This window comes from Conger conger, chromosome 15, assembly GCF_963514075.1.
Source record: "Conger conger chromosome 15, fConCon1.1, whole genome shotgun sequence".
NCBI classification, from domain to species: domain Eukaryota; kingdom Metazoa; phylum Chordata; class Actinopteri; order Anguilliformes; family Congridae; genus Conger; species Conger conger.
This window is the reverse complement of record NC_083774.1, coordinates 26,133,748-26,158,329: the sequence shown is the minus strand read 5'-3', so window position 1 is coordinate 26,158,329 and position 24,582 is coordinate 26,133,748. Positions and strand designations below refer to the sequence as shown.

Here is a 24,582-nt window from a genome sequence, read left to right as displayed (position 1 = left end):
AAAATAATCCCTCAAATATGTAGACGAATTGTTAAACAATACTTCATGTTATTAAATGTATTCTCATAAATAATATGGTGAACAGTCGGACAAATTACGCTGCACTGATGCCGTTTACAATGCGTCAGTCGGGCAGATACGAGTGCATAGTTTCATGTATTGTTATCATATTCATATATTATGTTTTATAATGTGTTTATTGTTATGGATTTTTGTTCATTTTATCTCTTAATTTTGTAACTGTGTTTTTAATGGTGCTAGACAAATAACGTTTATTATTATCATTATTATTATTATTATTATTATTATTATTATTATTATTATCATCGTCATCATCACATTCGTTGTGCAGAACTGTTCGTCATTTACAATCAATCAGGATAATTCCCACACCTGTAGCTTTTCAGAGGCAATCAAATCGCTGAAATCCCTTCTCTTGGCCTTCTTTTCAGCGTTTGTCATTGTCGTCTTTGTGAAATGCATATTCATTAGGGGTGTTTCACTGCCAAAGGTGCGCCACATTTAGAGTTGATTGTGATTTATAAAGGAAAACTGGCATGGGACATGCGTGTGCACTGTTTTATAAATCAGAATATTTTTGTGCGTACGCACGTCCTGGGTTTCATGCATACGCAACCTTTTGACGTGAATCCTACGCACAGTTTTATAAATGAGGCCCCAGGTGTGTGAAACATGAGGGAACACATATCAGGTGCTTAGGGCAAGGTAATGAATAGGGTAAACTTAAAACATAGAATGGAACACGAAACTTATAGAAACATATAGAAATCAGGAAATCAGGAAATAACTCAACAACAAGACATGGGGCACAAGACGTGACAGGAAAACAGGAACTAAAAAAAAACAGGAAAAAATGGAACTAAAAAAATATATAAAACCAGGAAAACAGGAAATAACTAGAATATGGGAGGCTAAAACTAAACATGGGGTATGGGACGTGACAGGAAAACATGGAACAGAACATGGAACTCATATTTTCAGAAACCTAATTTAGTGGACTGTTCAGGAGGAATAAGATAAAGTGTATCAAAGGTCTGCCATATTGTCGTTTTGACAAAATCAGGTATCAACTATGTGGGAAACTATGTCCCATGTTCTTGTTAACCCCATTGACCATCTATCCAATGGAACCCACCTACAGTACTATGTAGGGTCCTCGCATGGGCTGCCAAATAACATAGGGATTTTACTCTCTACGAAATCGGGGCGCCAATTAATGTAGTATAGCAGTATAACTACAAAAAGTAATCACTCTCATAAAATTACTGTTATCAGAAATATCTAACCACAAATTTTGTATGTTAATTAATAATTAAAATAACCAATATTCATGATTTAACATACCAATAACCTGAAGGTTGGAAGTTCTTTGAAAGATTGCTTTCACTCGGCGCTCATGTCTATGTGACGCCAAAACAGACACCGGGTTTAATAAAATATATTTATTAAACAAACTTACAAACACAGAACAGATGAACTAACGAGAAGTTAGTAGGGTAAGGTAGTAGGATATGTGTGTGTGTGCGCACGTGCAAGCATGCGTGTTCCTTGGACAAAGAGAAGGTGGGAGTAGCTAGCTTGGGTAAGCTAGAGTTCTGGGTGTGTTAAAGAGTATTAGTATTAGCTGTGAGAAGAGCGACTACTTACGTAGTTTACTCTATATATGCGCGAAAGACAGCGAATCAATTTACGTACATATACGGCTAACAGAATGCATTCAACAGTAACACAAAGACAAATGGAAAAATACAGATTCCCAATATTAGTTAGGACTAAACTAAACACTGGCTATGCCTGAATGTTTGTTGTCTTACTGAGTCCATACGCATTGCTGGACCAAAAGACGCGCTGTCCTTGTAGAAGCCGCGATGGTGTTGTGAATGATGTCCTGGAGAGGCACGCAAAGCTGGGGTGTTCCCGTCTCAGCCGCGTGTTGTCGTCTGGTCCATTCGGTTGCTGAAAAGATGTTCGCTGGTTTGTTGCTGTGCTTTGCAGGGGTAAACTGATGTAGCGTTTCGCGTACCCCAGTTTCCACTCACTATAGGCCAGTAAGTTACTAGGTGTGTCCGTAAGCCTGGTGCACTGTAGAAGCCTCTGTCTAAGTGTCGAGACAGGGCATTGATGTTGCAGGACCCGGGGGCCAGAGGCTGCTGAGGTGAAGAAAAGAGCATTGAAACAGGGTGCTTCGAACAAGAAGGGTTTCCCCAGAGCATGCCATGCTCTTATACAGGGAAAGTTTATTGCTCCTGTGTTATGTACAGTGCAGAGAACCCAGACGCAGACCACAGGATAATCCAAAAATCGTAGTTTAATGTTCGGTGGTCAAAAGCCAAGAGATCCAGTACAAAGCCAAGAACGAAAAGCAAAAGAATAGTCGAAAAAACAAGCGAGAGGTCAAAATCCAGGAAATCACAGGGCGAAGGTACAAAAGGGCAAACTCGAAGTCAAAAATACAAAACAACATGTCGAAAAAACCAGAAGATCAGATGAGCAAACAAAAGAGGGCAAGGCAGGTACAGAAGTCAAGGCAAAGGGGTGTCTATCATGAATCTCAATAATAAGGCTTACACAAAATCGACACTTACTACGATCAACGTTCTGACAAAGAAGCATACTGAGAATGAGGTTTAAATACAAGAGGGAAGGTGAAAATCTAGGCGGGGCAGAGAAAAAGGTGGGCTAAACAAATAGACAACAGGTGGGGAAACATAATAGGGTAATAACATAATAACGGGAGGGAGACGAAAACGCGGACTGGATGCACAAAACAAAACATGTAAAACATACGGCTCCGGATTAGGGAGTAGAAATTTGCATAGTTTGAAGACGTAGTGATAGTTAGAGACAGGTGCGAACACTTCGCTGAAACTAAACGAGTAATCAGTGATAGCATAGGGAGGCGGAGTTACAGAACAGTGCAGAAATACTAAGAGATTGCGTTAGTGAGTTAGTTACGTGACTATTTCTAAACTACCCAATAAAAGTGATTGTTAGTTAGTTAGTTAGACAGACAGTAGGTGTATTCATCGGATTAGTACTGTACAAAACCTAGATTAGTAGTAGTTAGTAAGAATCGTGCTTTACAACATTTAACTACCAAGAAAAAGCAGGAAGTAAGAATCGGGAGTTTTAGAAAAAATGTTGAAAACCCGAAAACTACCGTAACCACCCGAATAGTGGGACACGCAGACAGGGGAGTGACTAGACTGGTAAACACTCAGACGCAGACATAACAGGGGAGGACAATAGAGAACTGTAATGGAAAACATAAACCAGGTAACTATGAAAAATGAATAATAAACAAGAATAAACATGAAAACATACAGAACAAATACAGAAACATTACATCCTGCCATTACGGGATTGGCTGAACCGAGCTAGACATCATGCGGAGTGGATGTTGGGGAATTGTCCTGTGGGATTTTGGGAAATGTGGTCCCTACAACTATATATACTGTATGATAACACATCTTCATTGAGGACAATTTTCTGAAGTTATGAGCATTCCTTGAATCCAATGGGGTGCAATTGTACAAGCCCTTCATATGACAAAAAGTATGAGAAATTTACGAAAAGAAAATGAAAATGTTCTTGCATGAGGCCCATTGTCTCAGCATGTAACATATGTAGATGTGACATAACTTACAAACAGAATATTTCTCGGCAGGCCCTGTTTTTAGGCACAGGTACACTGAGATGATGGGTGTACCTAAATCATATTGTTTTACAGGCTGTTACCCCTCATGTCCACCGGATAAGCCTATATTTGATGAGGGAAAACAGATATGTGTGGAGGAATGTCCTGGTTGCTACATCAACGGGACTGAGTATGAACCAGGCAAGGAGGTTCCTACAGAGGAACTGTGCACCTCATGGTAAGGCACTCATATACGACATATGACAAAAACAAATTTCCAGTAGTATTTGAAAAAGAGAATAACAATGTTGTCCTGAAGAATATTACAGCAATGGCTTAATTTCTGAATTCTTAATTCAGTGAGGTGAGGTGCCACCATGTTCAAAAAGCAGCCATAACTCTTCCTGTTGTTAGAAAGCTTTTACATAGCTAAAACATCTTCTACACATGCTGTAAATAGATTAAACACAATGGGAATTAATACTGTTGGACAGAATGGGACTGATAGGGATTGGTAACACTGACCTTGAAAGTGACCTTCTATTTTTCCTCTCATTTTTTGTAGTATTTGCACTGGATATGGAAATGTCACATGTGAACAGAAGATTGGTAAGCATTTGTTGACATGGTTCATTTTTTCAAGTTTCTGTAAAATATTCAACTAAAATTCAAAAATCTTAATTTTACAGGGTGTTGTGTGTACAATGGGACAGAATATAATGATGACGACATTATTTACGATTTGACTGACAACATGGGAATGTGCTACTCTGCCATCTGCAAAAATGAAACGGTCATTCATGGAAAACATCCATGTTCAACAACGCCACCACCATCAACAACCCCAGCTACTACGGAACCATCCACTACTCCCATTACCACACCTAAATCACCAACACCATCAACAACCCCAGTTACTACAACAACCCAACCGACAACACCATCCACAACCCCAGTTACTACAACAACCCAACCAACAACACCATCCACAACGCCAGTTACTACTACAACAACACAGCCAACAACACCATCCACCACAACTACAACAGGACCACCTACAACAACACCATGCATTGACAGATGTGAGTGGTCAGAGTGGTTTGACGTAGATACACCCTCATCTGAAAAAGGCGATTGGGAAACATATGGAAATATCACAGCCAGTGGAAAAGAAGTGTGTCAAAAACGTGAAGACATTGATTGCAGGTCTACATTGGCTCCAAATATGACTCTAGACGACTTTGTAGCCGAAACAGAACAAGTCGTGCACTGCAATCTCTCATTTGGTTTAATATGTAAAACTGAAGAACAAGTAGCGCGCCCATATAAGTGTGCTAACTATAAAATTCGAATATTCTGTTGCTTTCCATGTGGTACTCCTGAACCACCAACTACAACTACACCAATCTTTACAACAACTACAACTGAATCTCCATCCACCCCACCTCCCACTACAACAACCCAACCACCAACACCATCCACAACCCCATTTATTACCACAACAACCCAACCACCAACAACAACCACAATTACAATAGAACCACCTACATCAACAACATCCACTACTCCACCTCCCACTACCACAACTGAATCACCAACACCATCTACAACCCCAGTTATTACAACAACCCGACCAACAACACCATCCACAACCCCAGTTACTACTACAACAACCCAACCAACAACACCATCCACAACACCAGTTACTACTACAACAACCCAACCACCAACACCATCCACAACCCCATTTATTACCACAACAACCCAACCACCAACAACAACCACAATTACAATAGAACCACCTACATCAACAACATCCACTACTCCACCTCCCACTACCACAACTGAATCACCAACACCATCTACAACCCCAGTTATTACAACAACCCGACCAACAACACCATCCACAACCCCAGTTACTACTACAACAACCCAACCAACAACACCATCCACAACACCAGTTACTACTACAACAACCCAACCACCAACACCATCCACAACCCCATTTATTACCACAACAACCCAACCACCAACAACAACCACAATTACAATAGAACCACCTACATCAACAACATCCACTACTCCACCTCCCACTACAACAACCCAACCAACAACACCATCCACAACCCCAGTTACTACTACAACAACCCAACCAACAACACCATCAACAACCCTAGTTACGACAACAACAACCCAACCAACCCCAGTTGTGGATACTACCCCAGTAGTGGATACAACAACCCAACCAAAAACACCTTCCACCACCGTAGTTACTACTACAACATCACAACCAACAACACCATCCACAACCCCAGTTACTACTACAACACCATCCACCACAACTACAACAGGACCACCTACAACAACACCATGCATTGACAGATGTGAGTGGTCAGAGTGGTTTGACGTAGATACACCCTCATCTGAAAAAGGCGATTGGGAAACATATGGAAATATCACAGCCAGTGGAAAAGAAGTGTGTCAAAAACGTGAAGACATTGATTGCAGGTCTACATTGGCTCCAAATATGACTCTAGACGACTTTGTAGCCGAAACAGAACAAGTCGTGCACTGCAATCTCTCATTTGGTTTAATATGTAAAACTGAAGAACAAGTAGCGCGCCCATATAAGTGTGCTAACTATAAAATTCGAATATTCTGTTGCTTTCCATGTGGTACTCCTGAACCACCAACTACAACTACACCAATCTTTACAACAAGTACAACTGAATCTCCATCCACCCCACCTCCCACTACAACAACCCAACCACCAACACCATCCACAACCCCATTTATTACCACAACAACCCAACCACCAACAACAACCACAATTACAATAGAACCACCTACATCAACAACATCCACTACTCCACCTCCCACTACCACAACTGAATCACCAACACCATCTACAACCCCAGTTATTACAACAACCCGACCAACAACACCATCCACAACCCCAGTTACTACTACAACAACCCAACCAACAACACCATCCACAACACCAGTTACTACTACAACAACCCAACCACCAACACCATCCACAACCCCATTTATTACCACAACAACCCAACCACCAACAACAACCACAATTACAATAGAACCACCTACATCAACAACATCCACTACTCCACCTCCCACTACCACAACTGAATCACCAACACCATCTACAACCCCAGTTATTACAACAACCCGACCAACAACACCATCCACAACCCCAGTTACTACTACAACAACCCAACCAACAACACCATCCACAACACCAGTTACTACTACAACAACCCAACCACCAACACCATCCACAACCCCATTTATTACCACAACAACCCAACCACCAACAACAACCACAATTACAATAGAACCACCTACATCAACAACATCCACTACTCCACCTCCCACTACAACAACCCAACCAACAACACCATCCACAACCCCAGTTACTACTACAACAACCCAACCAACAACACCATCAACAACCCTAGTTACGACAACAACAACCCAACCAACCCCAGTTGTGGATACTACCCCAGTAGTGGATACAACAACCCAACCAAAAACACCTTCCACCACCGTAGTTACTACTACAACATCACAACCAACAACACCATCCACAACCCCAGTTACTACTACAACACCATCCACCACAACTACAACAGGACCACCTACAACAACACCATGCATTGACAGATGTGAGTGGTCAGAGTGGTTTGACGTAGATACACCCTCATCTGAAAAAGGCGATTGGGAAACATATGGAAATATCACAGCCAGTGGAAAAGAAGTGTGTCAAAAACGTGAAGACATTGATTGCAGGTCTACATTGGCTCCAAATATGACTCTAGACGACTTTGTAGCCGAAACAGAACAAGTCGTGCACTGCAATCTCTCATTTGGTTTAATATGTAAAACTGAAGAACAAGTAGCGCGCCCATATAAGTGTGCTAACTATAAAATTCGAATATTCTGTTGCTTTCCATGTGGTACTCCTGAACCACCAACTACAACTACACCAATCTTTACAACAAGTACAACTGAATCTCCATCCACCCCACCTCCCACTACAACAACCCAACCACCAACACCATCCACAACCCCATTTATTACCACAACAACCCAACCACCAACAACAACCACAATTACAATAGAACCACCTACATCAACAACATCCACTACTCCACCTCCCACTACCACAACTGAATCACCAACACCATCTACAACCCCAGTTATTACAACAACCCGACCAACAACACCATCCACAACCCCAGTTACTACTACAACAACCCAACCAACAACACCATCCACAACACCAGTTACTACTACAACAACCCAACCACCAACACCATCCACAACCCCATTTATTACCACAACAACCCAACCACCAACAACAACCACAATTACAATAGAACCACCTACATCAACAACATCCACTACTCCACCTCCCACTACAACAACCCAACCAACAACACCATCCACAACCCCAGTTACTACTACAACAACCCAACCAACAACACCATCAACAACCCTAGTTACGACAACAACAACCCAACCAACCCCAGTTGTGGATACTACCCCAGTAGTGGATACAACAACCCAACCAAAAACACCTTCCACCACCGTAGTTACTACTACAACATCACAACCAACAACACCATCCACAACCCCAGTTACTACTACAACACCATCCACCACAACTACAACAGGACCACCTACAACAACACCATGCATTGACAGATGTGAGTGGTCAGAGTGGTTTGACGTAGATACACCCTCATCTGAAAAAGGCGATTGGGAAACATATGGAAATATCACAGCCAGTGGAAAAGAAGTGTGTCAAAAACGTGAAGACATTGATTGCAGGTCTACATTGGCTCCAAATATGACTCTAGACGACTTTGTAGCCGAAACAGAACAAGTCGTGCACTGCAATCTCTCATTTGGTTTAATATGTAAAACTGAAGAACAAGTAGCAGTCCCATATAAGTGTGCTAACTATAAAATTCGAGTATTCTGTTGCTTTCCATGTGGTACTCCTGAACCACCAACTACAACTACACCAATCTTTACAACAACTACAACTGAATCTCCATCCACCCCACCTCCCACTACAACATCCCAACCACCAACACCATCCACAACCCCATTTATTACCACAACAACCCAACCACCAACAACAACCACAATTACAATAGAACCACCTACATCAACAACATCCACTACTCCACCTCCCACTACCACAACTGAATCACCAACACCATCTACAACCCCAGTTATTACAACAACCCAACCAACAACACCATCCACAACCCCAGTTACTACTACAACAACCCAGCCAACAACACCATCTACAACCCCAGTTATTTCTACAACAACAGAATCACCAACACCATCCACAACCCCAGTGTCCACGACAACAAGTGAATCAACACCATCCACAACCCCAGTTATCACTACAACAACTGAATCGCCAACCCCATCCACAACCCCAGTGTCAATGACAACAACTGAATCGCCAACCCCATCCACAACCCCAGTGTCCATGACAACAACTGAATCACCAACACCATCCACAACCCCAGTTTTCACTACAACAACTGAATCACCAACCCCATCCACAACCCCAGTGTCCATGACAACAACTGAATCACCAACACCATCCACAACCCCAGTTTTCACTACAACAACTGAATCACCAACACCATCCACAACCCCAGTTTTCACTACAACAACTGAATCAACACCATCCACAACCCCAGTTTTCACTACAACAACTGAATCAACACCATCCACAACCCCAGTTATCACCACAACAACTGAATCACCAACCCCATCCACAACCCCAGTTTTCACTACTACAACAACTGAATCACCAACACCATCCACAACCCCAGTTATCGCTACAACAACTGAATCACCAACCCCATCCACAACCCCAGTTATCACCACAACAACTGAATCACCAACCCTATCCACAACCCCAGTTTTCACTACAACAACTGAATCACCAACACCGTCCACAACCCCAGTTATTCCTACAACAACAGAACCAATAGTGACTGGTGAGACACTCTCACCCCCTAGCGCAGGTCCAGGTCCAACACCTTGTGTCTGTATTGTGAACGACACGCTTTATCTACCAGGTGAGTTATATTTTTTTAATATTTACTTTATTATTATGCTTTGAACTTTATCTTCCTAGTTCTTGGGGTAGAATAAAGGTAATAGATTAATACTGTGTGATAGCAGGATGCTCAACAGCTGAGGGTGGACTATTTTGTATGTTGCATTGCTCTGGTGTTCAACATTACATTTCATATCAGGGACCTAATATGAAATGTACTTAAGTTGCTCTCCCTTATTACTTTTTCTGGAGCTTCTATAGTTTTCCAGTTGTGTCACCCAGAACGGCAAGCAATTCAATACATGTGGTTAAATAAAGGCATACACTCACTGAGCACTTTATTACATTATTACACCTACTTATTCATGCGATTATCTAATCAGCCAATTGTGTGGCAGCAGTGCAATGCATAGAATCATGTAGACACTGGCCAGGAGCTTCAGTTAACCATCAGAATTAGGAAAAAATGTGATCTTAGTGACATTGACCGTGGAATGATTGTTGGTGGCAAACAGGGTGGTTTGAGTATCTCAGAAACTGCAGATCTCCTGGGATTTCCACGCACAATAGTCTCTAGAATTTGCAGAGAATGGTGCGAAAAACAAAAAAACATCCAGAGAGCAGCAGTTCTGCAGGCAAATATACCTTGTTAATGAGAGATGTCAGAGGAGAATGGCCAGACTGGTCAAAGCTGACAGGAAGGTGACAGTAATGCAAATAACAACACATTACAACAGTGGTATGCAGAAGAGCATCTCTGAACACACAATGCATTATAACTCTAAGTTCTACAGCAGTAGAAGCCAAAAAAACAAGTTTAATAAATACCCAATAAAGTGCATACTGAGTGTATATTGCCTCATTAAAAGGTTTTTTTTTTTTGTTAAATATGCCAGATTTCTGCTATCCTTTGTTTTTACTGGTATTGCACAATCCCCACAATCCTACTAGACTACAATCAGCTATTATTACCAAGTATTTTAGCATTTTTCCTTTTGAAATATTGTGTAAAATTACTTTTATTTTACAATGGAATGATTTGACTTTATTAAATGCATGTACTAACTTGGATATGTTACCCAGAAGAAAATTACCCTTTAATTGTAGAACTGATCCCTCTACATACATAGAAATATACTGTTTACAAAAGGAAACACGAAAGCAATATTGGCATTGCTATTACCATGTATCTGTCTGCCAAACAGCTGCTTAACCATATTTCTAATTCTCTTTTCCTTAGGAGAGACAATATTAGATATGATACATATTGGATCTGGCATGTGCCTCAGTATGAACTGTTCTGATAACTGTACTATTGAGAGCAACTTAAGAGCATGTCATGATACAACTACTCCACCCCCACCCCAACCTTCAACCACAACTCCAACCACTCCATATGTTCCCGAATGCCCGGAATGGGGTGTAGATGTAAGTAAACAATCCAAAACAGCATCTGATTTCTTCGATTCATTGTTAAATTTACAAATGTTGCTTTGCATGTGCCAAGTTTGAGGTGGTCAGGCCAGACCTTCTCAACCACCTCAGAAAGCTGAGCTGTGAATCGGCAGAGGTGTGACTGTTCCACTGTTTGTGCGACTGTATCAGGACTACAAACAAAGCACTTTCAGATGATCAGGATAGAAATGATCAAACGGATATATCGGGAACACTCGCCACAATATGTTGCTTACTTGGCCTTGAAAGATACTTGCTCCTGCTTTTGCTAACAGCTCCGTCATTTCTGTTGGTAAAGTACGGATGTGTGAAAACAAAGAAAGATGCGAAACTCTGGAAAAATTGATAGATTCCAATAATAGGGATTCTGCAGAGTAGAGGTACTCACTACTCAGCAGCTGCATCACTCTCCTCGTTCTGTCAAGATCGAGAACCTCTCCCATCTTCTTCTCCATACTCCCTTAATCCATTTGTCCAACTGTCTTTGCCCAATCAAAACACGTGGCCATGTTCCCAATTATACTGTATCCAGTGATCTCATTCTAAGCAGCCACACCACAAGAGTAGGGGTTACAGTATCCTAACTAAATATAGAGTTCTTAGATGCTATAAATTGATATTTGTGGTGCAGTTTGTTTCCCAGCCTATGAAAGGAAACTTAATTGTGGATTGTAGTTTTATGTAATAATCCCAACAGAATAGTTGTATTCAGATAGCAGTGTAGCTACTATGGTCAAGAGACAATAGATAGACTGTTTTCATATGTATTTCTGCAAACCAATCCACCTCCTGCAACTGTAAATTTAGTGGCTACACTAAACACTGGCTAAAGCTGACTTGAGAGAAGTGATATAGACTGGGTACCACTTGTAGACTCCTTACCGCTTTCGTTTTTAATTTCCAGCAAAATGAAACATTCCTGCTTTGTAACTGCACGATAGCACGGTGCATCGAGGACAACATTGTTGAAATCATTCCCTACGAATGTCCCCCTCCGAAAGAGATCACCTGCGCTAACAAGAAAGAACCCGTTTTGGTGTGGGATGAGCACAAATGCTGCCAGTATAATGTCTGCGACTGTGAGTATCACCTCCAACCGATTTTTGGAAGTGCAAGATTTCCTCAAAGATATGAATGCACAATGCAAGGTGTTACAAGTGCTGACCGTTTTGAGAGGTTTCGAAAATTGACCACAAACTTGTGACATTAGCGGCAAAGTGATTGTTCCACGATTCTGTGAGGACAGGGCGACTGCATAACCTTGGGTTTCGTTAATTTCGTTAATTTCGTTTCAGGCTTCTGTGAGGGGTGGGGCGACCCCCACTACATAACCTTCGATGGGCTGTTCTACAGCTTCCAAGGAAACTGTACATATGTACTGATGGAGGAGGTGATAGCTTCGCACAAACTGAAGATTTACATAGACAACGTCCACTGCGACCCTGCGGAAGTAGTCTCCTGTCCGCGCTCCCTCATTGTGTCCTACAAAACCGACGTCATAACCCTGAAGAATCACAACCTCATTGGTGCTGCTAATCTAGAGGTCAGTTGTGGGAAAGTATTTGATTGGCTTGTTTGACAAGTGTTGTGGATTGTTATATTTCAAACATCCAGTTACGCAGCTGAAATACTTTGACCAGTTGTAATTTTCTGCAAATAAGTGCTCTGAATGGTAATATTTTTTGTTGGGAATGAAAATCTAATGCGGTCAATAGTTCATAATTCATCTTTTTTTATATGAATTACCTCAGATAATTTATAGTATTTACCCCTTTATTTGTCAAGGCAATTGTAAACGGAGCTTCGCAACATCTCCCGTATCTCAGCGACAGCATTAATGTCCTCAGCACTGGGATTAACATGGTGCTGGAAATCCCTGCTCTGGATGTGTTAATAACCTTTGGGGTCACCGGGTTCAGCGTCCACCTCCCCTTCAGGCATTTTGGCAACAACACACAAGGACAATGTGGTAGGTTCAATGCTCTTTAAATGTCTGTATGGACATGTTATAGTGATATACATACCATTTAAAATGCATGTATTTTATTTGTGTGTGTATGTTTATGCCAAAATAAACTGCCGAAACAAAGGACAATGTCAACAATAATACACCAACAAACACCAACAATAATATCGCTCTGTAAAGTGCTTGATGGACTGCTTGCTCATTAATATTTGACTGCTTATGCCCGATATTGATATTGGCAGTTAGCTGATTCACAGCTAATTCAGAGCTGCTTCTTATTGCCTTTAATCAATAATAGAGGAATACATGTTTCTAACCACAATTGCCCATCGCTGATGAGGTCTTTCTCTCAGACTTAGCATCCCACAGTTCATCCAGAAACATCTGCAAGTTCAATAATCTTATTCACTGAAGCTCCTGCCAAATGTACCACAACAGCCACCATATTTAGCTATGGCAGCCAAAATAATGGGGAGCATTCTTATACACAACTTGCAACATGCAGGGATGTTAATCGCTTTATTAACTCAGGAAAGTGCTTGTATCCCTAATTTATTTAGGTAGTTACCGATATGTGTCTATACAGTTTATATAAACAATATTTTATATTGAGGAAACAAGGTTCATGCTCAGTGTGTTGTAAGGTCACTGCTGTGTTGTAGCTTCAGTATGTAGCAGGTCTTATGTTGCTTTATATCATTGTGTATCAGGCCTTCTGTAGTTTTATATGAGTGTGTAGCAGGTCTTCTGTGGCTTTCTATCAGTGTGTAACAGGTATTCTGTGGTTTTATATTAGTGTGTAGCAGCTGGTTTGATGTGTATCTCTCCACAGGAACCTGCAACAATAACCAGGCGGATGACTGTATGCTGCCTGGGGGCCAGCTAATGAAGGAATGTGCAGTTATGGGAGACTACTGGGTGGTTGAGGATCTGCACAGACCTGACTGTACTGTGCCAGACATCATCACACCCACTGCTACACCAGCCCCGCCACCAGACTGCGGCCCCAACCCTGTCTGCGACCTCATCAAGAGCAGGTCTTTGATTTTTACCCTTCATGGGATCAAAATATATGGAACTGTGAACGTATCGACTTTTGGTCACCAGATCTAAAATACGTACACATTTTTGGTCACATCCTGATGTAAGCCTTAAGAAGTGCAGACAGGAGCTGATGTATTTCACAAATTAATTTAGTTAATCTACAGTACTGTCCCAAAATGTAGGCATTCGAAAAAAAGGTTTGGGGAACAGACCTATTTCAGAAAGTGAGGTTCAGAAAGCTTAATAGAGCCTAGCCTAATGATCTACCTTTACATTTATATCAGTAGGTTTTTGATTAGCCCTGTAATAATAATAATCATGGAATAGTTTTAATCTCCCTCAGAGTGTTGGAATGTTTATACTGTCTAGTGTATGCCTTGAAAATAGAGCTGGTCATAAGCTGGTCTAGCTGGTCGACCAGCTACCAGCCATTTCAAAGCATAGCCTGAGCTGATCGAACCATGTCAAGCTGGCAGCTGGTCTGAATGGTCAACCAGCTACCAGCTGTTTCAAAACATAGCATGAGCTGATCAAACCATTTCAAACTGGGAGCTGGTCTGAACTGCTCAACCTAGCTTGGGCTGTTTTTCTACGCAGGTGTAAACCTGTCTGAGTCGTGTTGTGTTTTTCAACCCGCAGCCTGTTCGCAGAATGTCATGCAGTCATCTCGTCGGATCACTTCTTCCAGGGCTGCATGTATGACAGCTGCTTCATCGACAACCCTGCGGTGGAGTGCACCAGCCTGCAGACCTACGCTGCTGCCTGCCAGGACTCAGGCATCTGCCTCCACTGGAGGAACCACACGGACAAATGCCGTGAGTCCTGCCCTGAATGGAAACCCATGCTCTCCAATGCGATTTAGCCACGTGTAATTTAGCCACGATAAGAGCAGTTTTATTCATCATTCTGATTTGATAACAGTGGCCTCCTATGTGAGAGACTAATGCTGATTTGATTTTGTTCTTCCCTTACAGCGATTCAGTGCCCCGCAGGCAAGGTGTACAAGCCATGTGGCCCCGCAGAACAGCCTACCTGTGAAGACACGTATGTTCCCATTGAGATAGTATCGGTATCATGCCAGACAGGCGGCTGCTGGCTTCAGCCCCAAGTACCCCGGCATAACTAAATGAAAATCCACAACGTGGGTGTATTCATTAGCCTCAAATGCTACAATATGAGCAGATTTAACATGAGTAATAATGTTGTGTTTCACTGTCTCTGGCAGTGTGCAAGGATCAGACTTGACATGTATAATGTTGCGTTTGCTGTTCCCTATTAGCGATGAGCATCCTGCAATGCAGTTCATGACTGAGGGCTGCTTTTGCCCTGATGGCATGAAGCTCTTCAACAAGGAGTCTGGGGTGTGTGTAGAGAAATGTGGTATGTGTGTATATCATCCATTCCTCTTACATCATTAATTCCCCTCCTCTGTCCTTCTCGCTGTTGAGAGAATGCACCGCCCTCTAGTGGAAAGGAATGAGAAGTCAGGCCTCAGGTTCTCACTGAAAAAAGTCCATGAATAATTTAAATATTGTATATTGTATAATAATTCAAAGTATACATTGCGGCAAACAAATAAAGCAGCAGTGTATCTTGGTTATGGGGAAAGTCACCATAATCTTGTCGCACTGTCTGATCGATGAAACTGGAAAATGTGCCCTATCCACATTGTCATTTGCTTCTGCAGGATGTCTGGATCCCAGTGGGGAGCCACGAGAGGTGAGTTGTATGTGGCCTGCTGTTAATCATGACCTCATCCTCAAATGGATGTTGTTCTATGATGGCCATCCCGCTAATGGATGTTTTCCAATCATGTTCTAAATGTTTTCCGTCCTGCCAATTAATGTTTTTATCAATTGTGGTTATGCTGCTAATGGATGTTCCTCATATTCATTGGGATTCTGTTTCTGCCATTCTAGATTAATCAGAAAATGGATGAGAGAATTCTTCTTTTTTTCCATCATGAAAACCCTATCTTTTTAGGAATCAATATCCATTACATGGGCAGCATATTGCAATAGTGCTGAAACACCACATTTTAACAATTTTAACGGAGTGAATAACAGGACTGAATCTCCTTTATTGTGTCTTATTTGCTTGCAGTTCAACGAAGACTTCCGGTACCAGTGTCAGGACTGCACTTGCCATGAGCCCACCAAAACAGTGGTCTGCCAGCCAATTCAATGCCCAGGCCCTGAGATGGTTAGCTGTAATAAACCGGGATTTGTCATCATCAACGAGACTAACCCAGCTGATTCCTGCTGCTCACAACTGGTCTGCCGTAAGTCAACATCAGCCCTCTCATGGAGCATGTGACCAGTTACATCAATGTAGCACATCTGGGATGAAAGTGTATTTAAAATGCGCAAACTGTTTAGGTGCTGGTAAAATTTGAACACACTCAGATCTAATGTTAATGAAACACAGTGCTTACCCAAATGTTAAATCTTCAAGGAATAATTTTGCTCTGGAGCAAGTAGATGGTTCTTTTAAAATTGTCCATAATCTGCACGGTGTTCTAGTGCCAAAAGTGTTACAGTATTCTATTAAACCGTTTGACCCAGGTCTACAAAGTATGATAATAAAGTGACTGAAAATCATGGGATATTAACAGATTGTATTTGTATTGTATTGCTGTGATCTCTGAAGTGGAAGCAAAAACAAGATTGCGTTGTTATCAGGTTTCATTCAGCATACTATACAAGTCTGGATGATAGAGTTTAAAGATGGTGTACTGCAGGGAGCATCAAATCAGGATCCTCAAGTGCTGAGAACTGCTGGTTTTCCACCCACTGTTTACCTGGGAGTCAGGTGTGAGGACAATCTGGCCAATTGTTCAGTTGTACCTGGGAGAAAATAAAAAACAGAGCTTTGAGTGCCAGATTTGATGCTTCAAGATGTACTACCTGGTTCATTCGGTTTTCCCTCTTTGTCCCTCCATAGGCTGCAATGGCAACACATGTCCACCCATTGACCCAACATGCACCACAGGATTTATTCCTGTTGTCACTGTGCCAGATGGAGAATGCTGTCCTACATATACATGCAGTAATGACTATTGCTATGCACCCCTGTTCACAACAAAATTATGAATTTTAAACTCAAATTTTTTGATATGCAGGTGTCCACTATAGACTTATAAAAACCATGAACATTTTCAGAAAGCATTAGAACATTTTCAGTTAATATGCAAATTCACACAATATTCTATATTAATAAATTGGTTCAGATTTGGTATAAACAAACATACAATTGAGACTCAACTAGCTACAATCACAATGCAGCGTATTATACAAATTTTCCATGATGATTTGTTGATTAGAATTTTTACTTCAACATAAATCTAGCAAAATAGCATTTGTCCAAAGCCCTTGGTAATAACTGCCTTCTGTACACAGAACCAAAGAAGGTCTGCGTTCACGACCATATGGAATACCTGGTAATTATCCTCTATGCTTTTTTTAGCATGGTAAAATGTCCAGATGCCACTTGCAGCTCTTTTGATGTAATTCTGTAATGTGCTCAGGTGCTCACACATAGCATTTCTAATGGTCTGCGATGTTCATGTAAAACATTTTTTGTTTGTTTAATGTTTAATTGTGTATAATTATTTTAGTATTCAGAGTTTTCTAGCCACCAACCGTGGTATGCTAGTTGGAAAGTTGATTTATTCAACTGAGGGTTCAAGTTTTATCTATGTGAATACTCGCACTTGTCCCAGGTTCTGATTTGCCATTTATTGTACGTCGCTCTGGATAAGAGCGTCTGCTAAATGACTGTAGTGTAATGTAATGCAATGGTCTGTGCCTCTCCCAGCCTGGGGCGTCAATACGAGTGGAACCCTGTCAAGACTGCATCTGTACTACAGAGATAGCCCCCGATTCCGGCCTGTACAAATTGGACTGCTCCATAGAGGCCTGCGACCAGAACTGCGAACCGGTAAGCATGTTCCCAACAAGAGCATGCACAGAATACACACTGGGCTCCAGAAATATTGGCACCCTTGATAAATACACAGCAAATACTGTAAACTAAACAATAATGCAGTTCTTGACAAATGCGTTATTTACCCAACATGTGTAAGGTAGTGTTCTTTATTAATGATGGAATGGTAACGGAAGTCTCACATATGGAGAACAACATATTTAGTAATAAAAACTGAGTAATTTACATAAAGCCCTTGTCATCCTTTCCCTCACCCAGGGCTTCAGGTACATTGAAACGGAAGAGGACAAGTGCTGTGGAAGGTGTGTGCAGACTCATTGTGTGCTGCAGGTCGATGGACAGATTCAGCTGCTCCAGGTAGGCAGACGGCAACCAGTAACGGAACACCTCTCATATTATTTGTGAGGGAATGGTACCTAGATTATTTACCTGACAAAATAAATGACTTAAAGCCCCATTAATACTGTAACAAAATATAATCTATAATATGTTACATTATCTACATTATATAAATTCTGCTTATTGTTGCTTGACAATATTTTTTATCTTAATTAATTGTATGTATTCTAATCTTCAAGAAAGTAATTACACGGTTTGATATCTCTGATTAATGTCGTCAATGAATCACCGTTGTATCGAAGACAGTTGCCGTCTATGCTCAAATAGAGAAGCTAGACACATTTTGGCTGGATTTTGAGCTACATAATCGGAAAAAGGGTAGGGCCTTACAGGTCACAGGTTGCCTGGAGTGATGTGCATGCTGTCCCTCCCTTCCACAGCATGGACACACCTGGTCACCTCCTGGAAACAAGTGTGTGGTGCACAGCTGTCTCAGAATCAATGGGACCTTCGTTTCCACACTCTCCAACATCAAGTGTCCACCCTTCCACGAAAGCAACTGCCAGCCGGTCAGTTCACCACATGGCCCCCACCACAGAACAAGAGTTTAAACAGTAGGCCATGGGTCTACCCCTGAAGCAGAAAACTATAAACATCTCCAGCTACTTCCCAACAGTTGCCTGTACTGGCAGCAAAATTATAAAATGAACATTTATTTTGATACAATTTACAGCAGAAATGCAACATGATGGAAGTCAAATTCAATAGATTAGTTTATTCAGCGTGAGAGTAATATCTGTACCAAGAATCGACCCTCTAAGGTTTACATGATATTTCTTATGGTTTAAAGAGAAGAGATAACATGACGGCTTCACCATGAGGTCGAAAGCAATCGCACCATTCAAACCTGAATTGCAAAAATGTCTGAATTGCATTATTGGATATAAAGACCTGAATATTTAGCATTTTATGAGAATGAACACAAAAAGCAGTTTTACAGTTATTTTTCCTGTTTACCAGGTTATAAATGATCCACATCTATAAGCACAAGCCTAGTTATTATTTTAAGAGACATAATGAGCTGCTGCTGAATTACTCTTAAAATATTGCCATGGTTCACGAGAAACCTAACCCCTAACGGGAGGACCCCTAACCAGTGATCCACCCTGATTTTAGCCATCAACTTACACCAATGTATCTTAGGCATGAAAGTTTTAAGTTCTATAAAGGAAGGTAGTTTGATGACGTGTTCTAAAAGCACATTACTTTCATTTTGGAGCACGGGTCTGACGACTCGTTGTGGCTATGTTTGCTTTGTAGGGAACGATTCAGGTGTCTGCTGACGGCTGCTGTCACGTATGTAAGTACTGGCCGAGCATGTCACAGTCAGCAGGCCTGTTCACAACTCTGTGTTCAGCCATATTCATGGTTGCACGACCTGGATTGACAACATTTGTTTTAACGTTTCCTCTGAACCAAAAAAACAAAACTGGTGTTATGTGTTAATGTGTTAATATCATGAACTGCCCTGGTGTAAAATCCAGCTATGACCAGCTTAAAATGTCCAGCTACCAGCGGTTTCAAAACAGCTTGAGCTGGTCAAACCATGTTGAGTATAGAGCTGATCTGAGCTGGTCAACCAACTACCAGCTGTTTCAAAACCTAGCTTGAGCTGTTTCTTTCAGCAGGGTGATCATAAAATGAAGCAGCGATTAACATTTTGAGTAGTTAAAGCAAACCAAGTTTACTTGTTGTGAGTGGAGGGATGTTGCCACTCACCCATCTTTAACTACAGGTGTGGAGAAGGAGCGGGCCTGTAAGGTAGAAACCACGAAGACCCACATTGTTCATGACAGTTGCCAATCGGTGGACGAGATTGACATGGCGTACTGTGAAGGAGCCTGCAACACCTATACCATGTGAGTGAAAGAGAGGGCTGATTTGTACACACGACACAAAACAAGTGACAAAGAGGGCCTTTTAGTGCACACTACACAGTGAGTGACAGAGAGGGCCTTTTAGTGTACAATACACAGTGAGTGACAGAGAGGGCCTTTTAGTGCACAATACACAGTAAGTGACAGTGCTCCAGTTGCAAGTTTGCTAAATTCTGCTAGAGGGCAGTGATGAGCTAACAGAGCATACTTGAGAGACAGTGTAGCAATGAAAAAGAGAAAGTAGTGACACCATTTTTGTACATATTGGTTTCACCACGTAGTAACTACAGTATAGTACAGTATTTGATATTGTGTTAATTTGTCTCGAACATTGGAATGCGGGGCTATGTATAAAGTACTGTTGATACTACATGATGAAACCAATATATACAAAAATACCCTTCAATAAAAGCTGAGAATCTGCACTTTGAACCCATATGAATTGTTTGATTACAAACAGAGGAAATAAAACATAGGAGAAAGCAGAAAGCAAACTTTTGACTGGTACTGTATGTTAACGGATAGAGGATTCCCATTTATTTTTTATTTTGGACTCCAGTGTTTTTAAAACCATATTTCAAATAGTTTTGGCATGTCTCATGTCATGACTGCCTCTGTCATACCAGAACTGGGTCAAATACATTTGGATTCAAATACCTTTCTGTGCTCTAATTTATCCTGCCTGGTGCAATTGAGCCAACCAAGAGGATGTGAAGGGGGGTTTTCAAGAGCATCTCATAAGTTTCAATACACTCAGTAAAGCTTAGAAATGAATCCAAGACAATTACATATTTTACCCAGGGCTGAACCATACAAGGGTGTAGTTTTTTGTTTTTCACAGTATCTCTGATCTGTAGGTACATTACATTACAGTGATTTAGCTGATTTAGCTTTTATCAAAAGCAACTCACAGTTGACTAAGCAAGGGGCAACCTCCCTGGAGCAATGTGGGGTTAAGGACCTTGCTCAAGGGCCCAACAGCTGCACAGATTTTACTGTGGCTACACTGAGGCTTGAACCACCAACCTTCCAGGTCCCAGTCAAGCAGCTTAGCCACTAGGATACAGGCTGCCCACTTTACCTTGAGGTACTCTGGGCAGGTGTAGTTTTTCAGTTCTCACTGTGTCCCTACCCTGTAAGTCCTCTGGGCAGGTGTAGTTTTTCAGTTCTCACGGTGTCCCTACCCTGTAAGTCCTCTGGAGCAGTGTAGCTTTTTTGTTGTCACTGTGTCCCTACCCTGTAGGTTCTCTGGACTGGTGTAGTTTTTCGGTTCTCACGGTGTCTCTGCCCCACAGGTACTCTTCTGCCACGCCCGCCTTCATGCAGCACTCCTGCACCTGCTGCCAGGAGTCTCGGACCAGCAACCGCACAGTCAGCCTGTTCTGCATGAACGGGGATCTGGTCCCCTACACATATGTCCACGTGGAGGCCTGCAGCTGCAGGGTCACAGACTGCTACAGTCTCAAGGAGGAAGCCAGGCCCCTCCCCTTTAAACGCCAAGCCCAATCTCGGCCGTAGACCTGGTCACGACCCACTGAAAGCGAAACGGTCATGTGACCCTGTGATACCGCTTTAACACCCATCTCTTTACCATGACACGGTTACTCTGTAGCATGTCTGTCTGTTTACTCTAAATACTGATATTTAATGTTCTTTAATTTGTTCCTGACTAATTTTAAAAAAATAGTGATGATCTACTTAATATAATTTTCAAATAAAAATGCAATTTAAAAGTGCCCATTCCTGACTGATTAATTCTGAATCCCTCTCCATTTTTGCATTGTAATTCTGAAACTTATAGTTGCCTGGACAACAGTGGTCCTGAGCAATGTGCTGAGTCAGTTAATCTATTTCTATTATTCAGCTGAAGATTATTGTGTTTAGACATGATTATACATACTATCTGTGAGATATTTATCTTAGCTGTCCTGTTCTCTGCCTGAGCTGCCTGCGAGTTGGTTAATTAAAATGAGCATGTTGGAATTAGCATGTTCGAATCAGTACATCAAAATTAATAAAATTGTTGAGTTTGCTTTGGCAAACATGGCCTATTTATTTTTTCTTTCGGCCTGGCTCAAGCTCAAACCTCTGACTTGGTATTCATAGCAAAAACATAAATGCTCGAGATAACGGAGGAATTGTAGGCTATTATGTTTAAAAAAAAAAGTTCTTTCAGCAGCAAAGAAAGCAACGGCTGCTACAGTATTCAACTAAATAATTCTAAAATAACATCTGTATAACTGTGCCATCAGAGCTTTTCTCAAAAGCAGGACAAAGTCAGAGGTTTTGTACTTTTTTAATTTTCCTATTTATATATTTATATTATTCTTATTCTTTATTCATATTATTATTATTTTTCTTGACTGTTTCCCGTTTGTAGGCATAAGCTACTTTTATTATTTCAACTCAGATTTGATCCATATTTTATATTCATATACATATTTCTAGTTTGCTTGATTGGTTGATGACAAAGACTTTTGCAGTGACGCCCTACGTCAATGAGTTGTTTAATATCAATTGCAAATCAGTCAAATTAAATAGCTATGATCTGTTTGTATTGTATAATTAAGGACAACGCCATTTCTAAACTGCTAGGCTGTCTCCATTGGGGTTTTTTTTATAGAGAAATAATCTCATTTATTTTTTTACCAATAATAATTTAGAGAATATGTGCGTGTATGTATGTGACAGAGAGAGAGAAGGTATGTGTGTGTGTGTGTGTGTGAGAGTGTGAGAGAGAGTGTTTGTGTGTGTGGAAGGGAGTGCATGTGTGTACGTGCAAATGCATGTGGCAATTTGAGGTGTGTTTGTGTGTGTGAATGTGTACGTGTGGTATGTGTGTGTGTGTGTGTGTGTGTGTGTGTCAATATGTAATGAGCTGTTCAATAAGAATTGTACACCTTGTACTTGTGTGTCCTGGTGCCATTTGGATCTAATGAGTATGAAATGGAGAGCCAGAAAACACTATTTGTGTGACCAGGGGAGAACTATCATAAAAAAGAAGAAAACAATTCAGCAGAGATATACTGTAAAACAATGCTTTGAATTATGGCTGTTGTGGAAACAGTCATTTTTACATTTCATTGTCCTGTTACTGCATTTCAGTTTTTAGATCACTGCAGTAGATAAACTTTAGCTAATTATGTATAAAAAAAAAGCATGAATATAAAAAGTATATCAAAGTGGCTGCAGTCAGTTGAGACTTAAGTGAACATATTCCTCTGTATTATTGCAAAACAAACATTCCTATTCAAGACATCCATACTTTATCATTGTTTACTTGCTTTATCTTATTGCCAGACACCGCCTAATTCATATATGCGTATGTTCCAGTGTTATTTTCTCCAAAGAGCTGGGTGCTCAGTCATGGCCAAATAAGAAGCCATTCAGCGTGGGATGGGGCTGACATGAGTGTGTGAACAAGAGAGAGACTTGAGAACTGGAATGATAGACAAACATACAGCAGACATTAAAGCCTGGAGTCAACAAATTTACCATAATCATTTAATGAGCAGATTGTGTAAGTCTATCTCAATAAGCAATGTGGTGGAAATTAATAACTCTTGGATTGCAAGGAAAATTCCACATCAAAAAGCCTATCAGTCTGTTCCTAACACAGCATGATGATGCAGGAGAAAGAGGTTTTTATGAACAGGCAAGACTATAGACAATAGACTAATTTCTTGAATCAGAAAGAAAAATTGTACATTAGAAGAGTTTGAGCTGTTTGATGCTATACATGTTTTTTTTTTTTACACATACAGTTGACGTGAACAGGACGAAAGAATCAAACATTTATTTTGCAAACCACTGCACCCAGTGAGTCAACAGACCAGGAAAAATCAACAGAATGAACAAATATTTAATTAATTCAGGCAGTGTGCCACACGCCAGTAGTTCAGGAATTGAACCATAAAATGGTGGATTTAAACCTCAGGTGGGGCATTGTTGTTACAAACATATTGGTATTCAGTGCCTCAGTAAACATCGTATAACTTCACTGAGCACTTCATTAGGTACTTATTAAGGACTTTATTCAGACTTTTTTTTTTTACTTATTGGTCTTCTGCTGCTGACACCATTCTCTGCAAACTCTAATGACTGTTGTGCATGAAAATCCCAG

The 24,582-nt window shown here is 41.0% G+C and overlaps 1 protein-coding gene across 1 annotated transcript in view; it reads left to right on the top strand.

The window, feature by feature from the left end:
• Positions 1-22,138, top strand: part of muc2.1 (mucin 2.1) — a 46,037-nt gene extending 23,899 nt beyond the window's left edge. The window contains exons 26-51 of the mRNA XM_061221248.1: positions 3,752-3,826; positions 4,348-4,726; positions 5,969-6,028; positions 7,310-7,623; positions 7,879-8,035; positions 8,137-8,376; positions 8,923-9,069; positions 9,734-9,792; positions 11,014-11,201; positions 12,133-12,307; positions 12,524-12,771; positions 13,014-13,197; positions 14,027-14,231; positions 14,878-15,053; positions 15,213-15,282; positions 15,518-15,618; positions 15,926-15,957; positions 16,342-16,519; positions 17,182-17,286; positions 17,637-17,677; positions 18,055-18,177; positions 18,442-18,540; positions 18,963-19,091; positions 19,843-19,882; positions 20,318-20,441; positions 21,755-22,138. Coding sequence (XP_061077232.1) covers positions 3,752-3,826; positions 4,348-4,726; positions 5,969-6,028; positions 7,310-7,623; positions 7,879-8,035; positions 8,137-8,376; positions 8,923-9,069; positions 9,734-9,792; positions 11,014-11,201; positions 12,133-12,307; positions 12,524-12,771; positions 13,014-13,197; positions 14,027-14,231; positions 14,878-15,053; positions 15,213-15,282; positions 15,518-15,618; positions 15,926-15,957; positions 16,342-16,519; positions 17,182-17,286; positions 17,637-17,677; positions 18,055-18,177; positions 18,442-18,540; positions 18,963-19,091; positions 19,843-19,882; positions 20,318-20,441; positions 21,755-21,977 — 3,872 coding nt within the window. The 3' untranslated portion in view covers positions 21,978-22,138. The remainder of the gene's footprint in view (positions 1-3,751; positions 3,827-4,347; positions 4,727-5,968; positions 6,029-7,309; positions 7,624-7,878; positions 8,036-8,136; positions 8,377-8,922; positions 9,070-9,733; positions 9,793-11,013; positions 11,202-12,132; positions 12,308-12,523; positions 12,772-13,013; positions 13,198-14,026; positions 14,232-14,877; positions 15,054-15,212; positions 15,283-15,517; positions 15,619-15,925; positions 15,958-16,341; positions 16,520-17,181; positions 17,287-17,636; positions 17,678-18,054; positions 18,178-18,441; positions 18,541-18,962; positions 19,092-19,842; positions 19,883-20,317; positions 20,442-21,754) is intronic.
• The last annotated feature ends 2,444 nt before the right edge of the window (positions 22,139-24,582 follow it).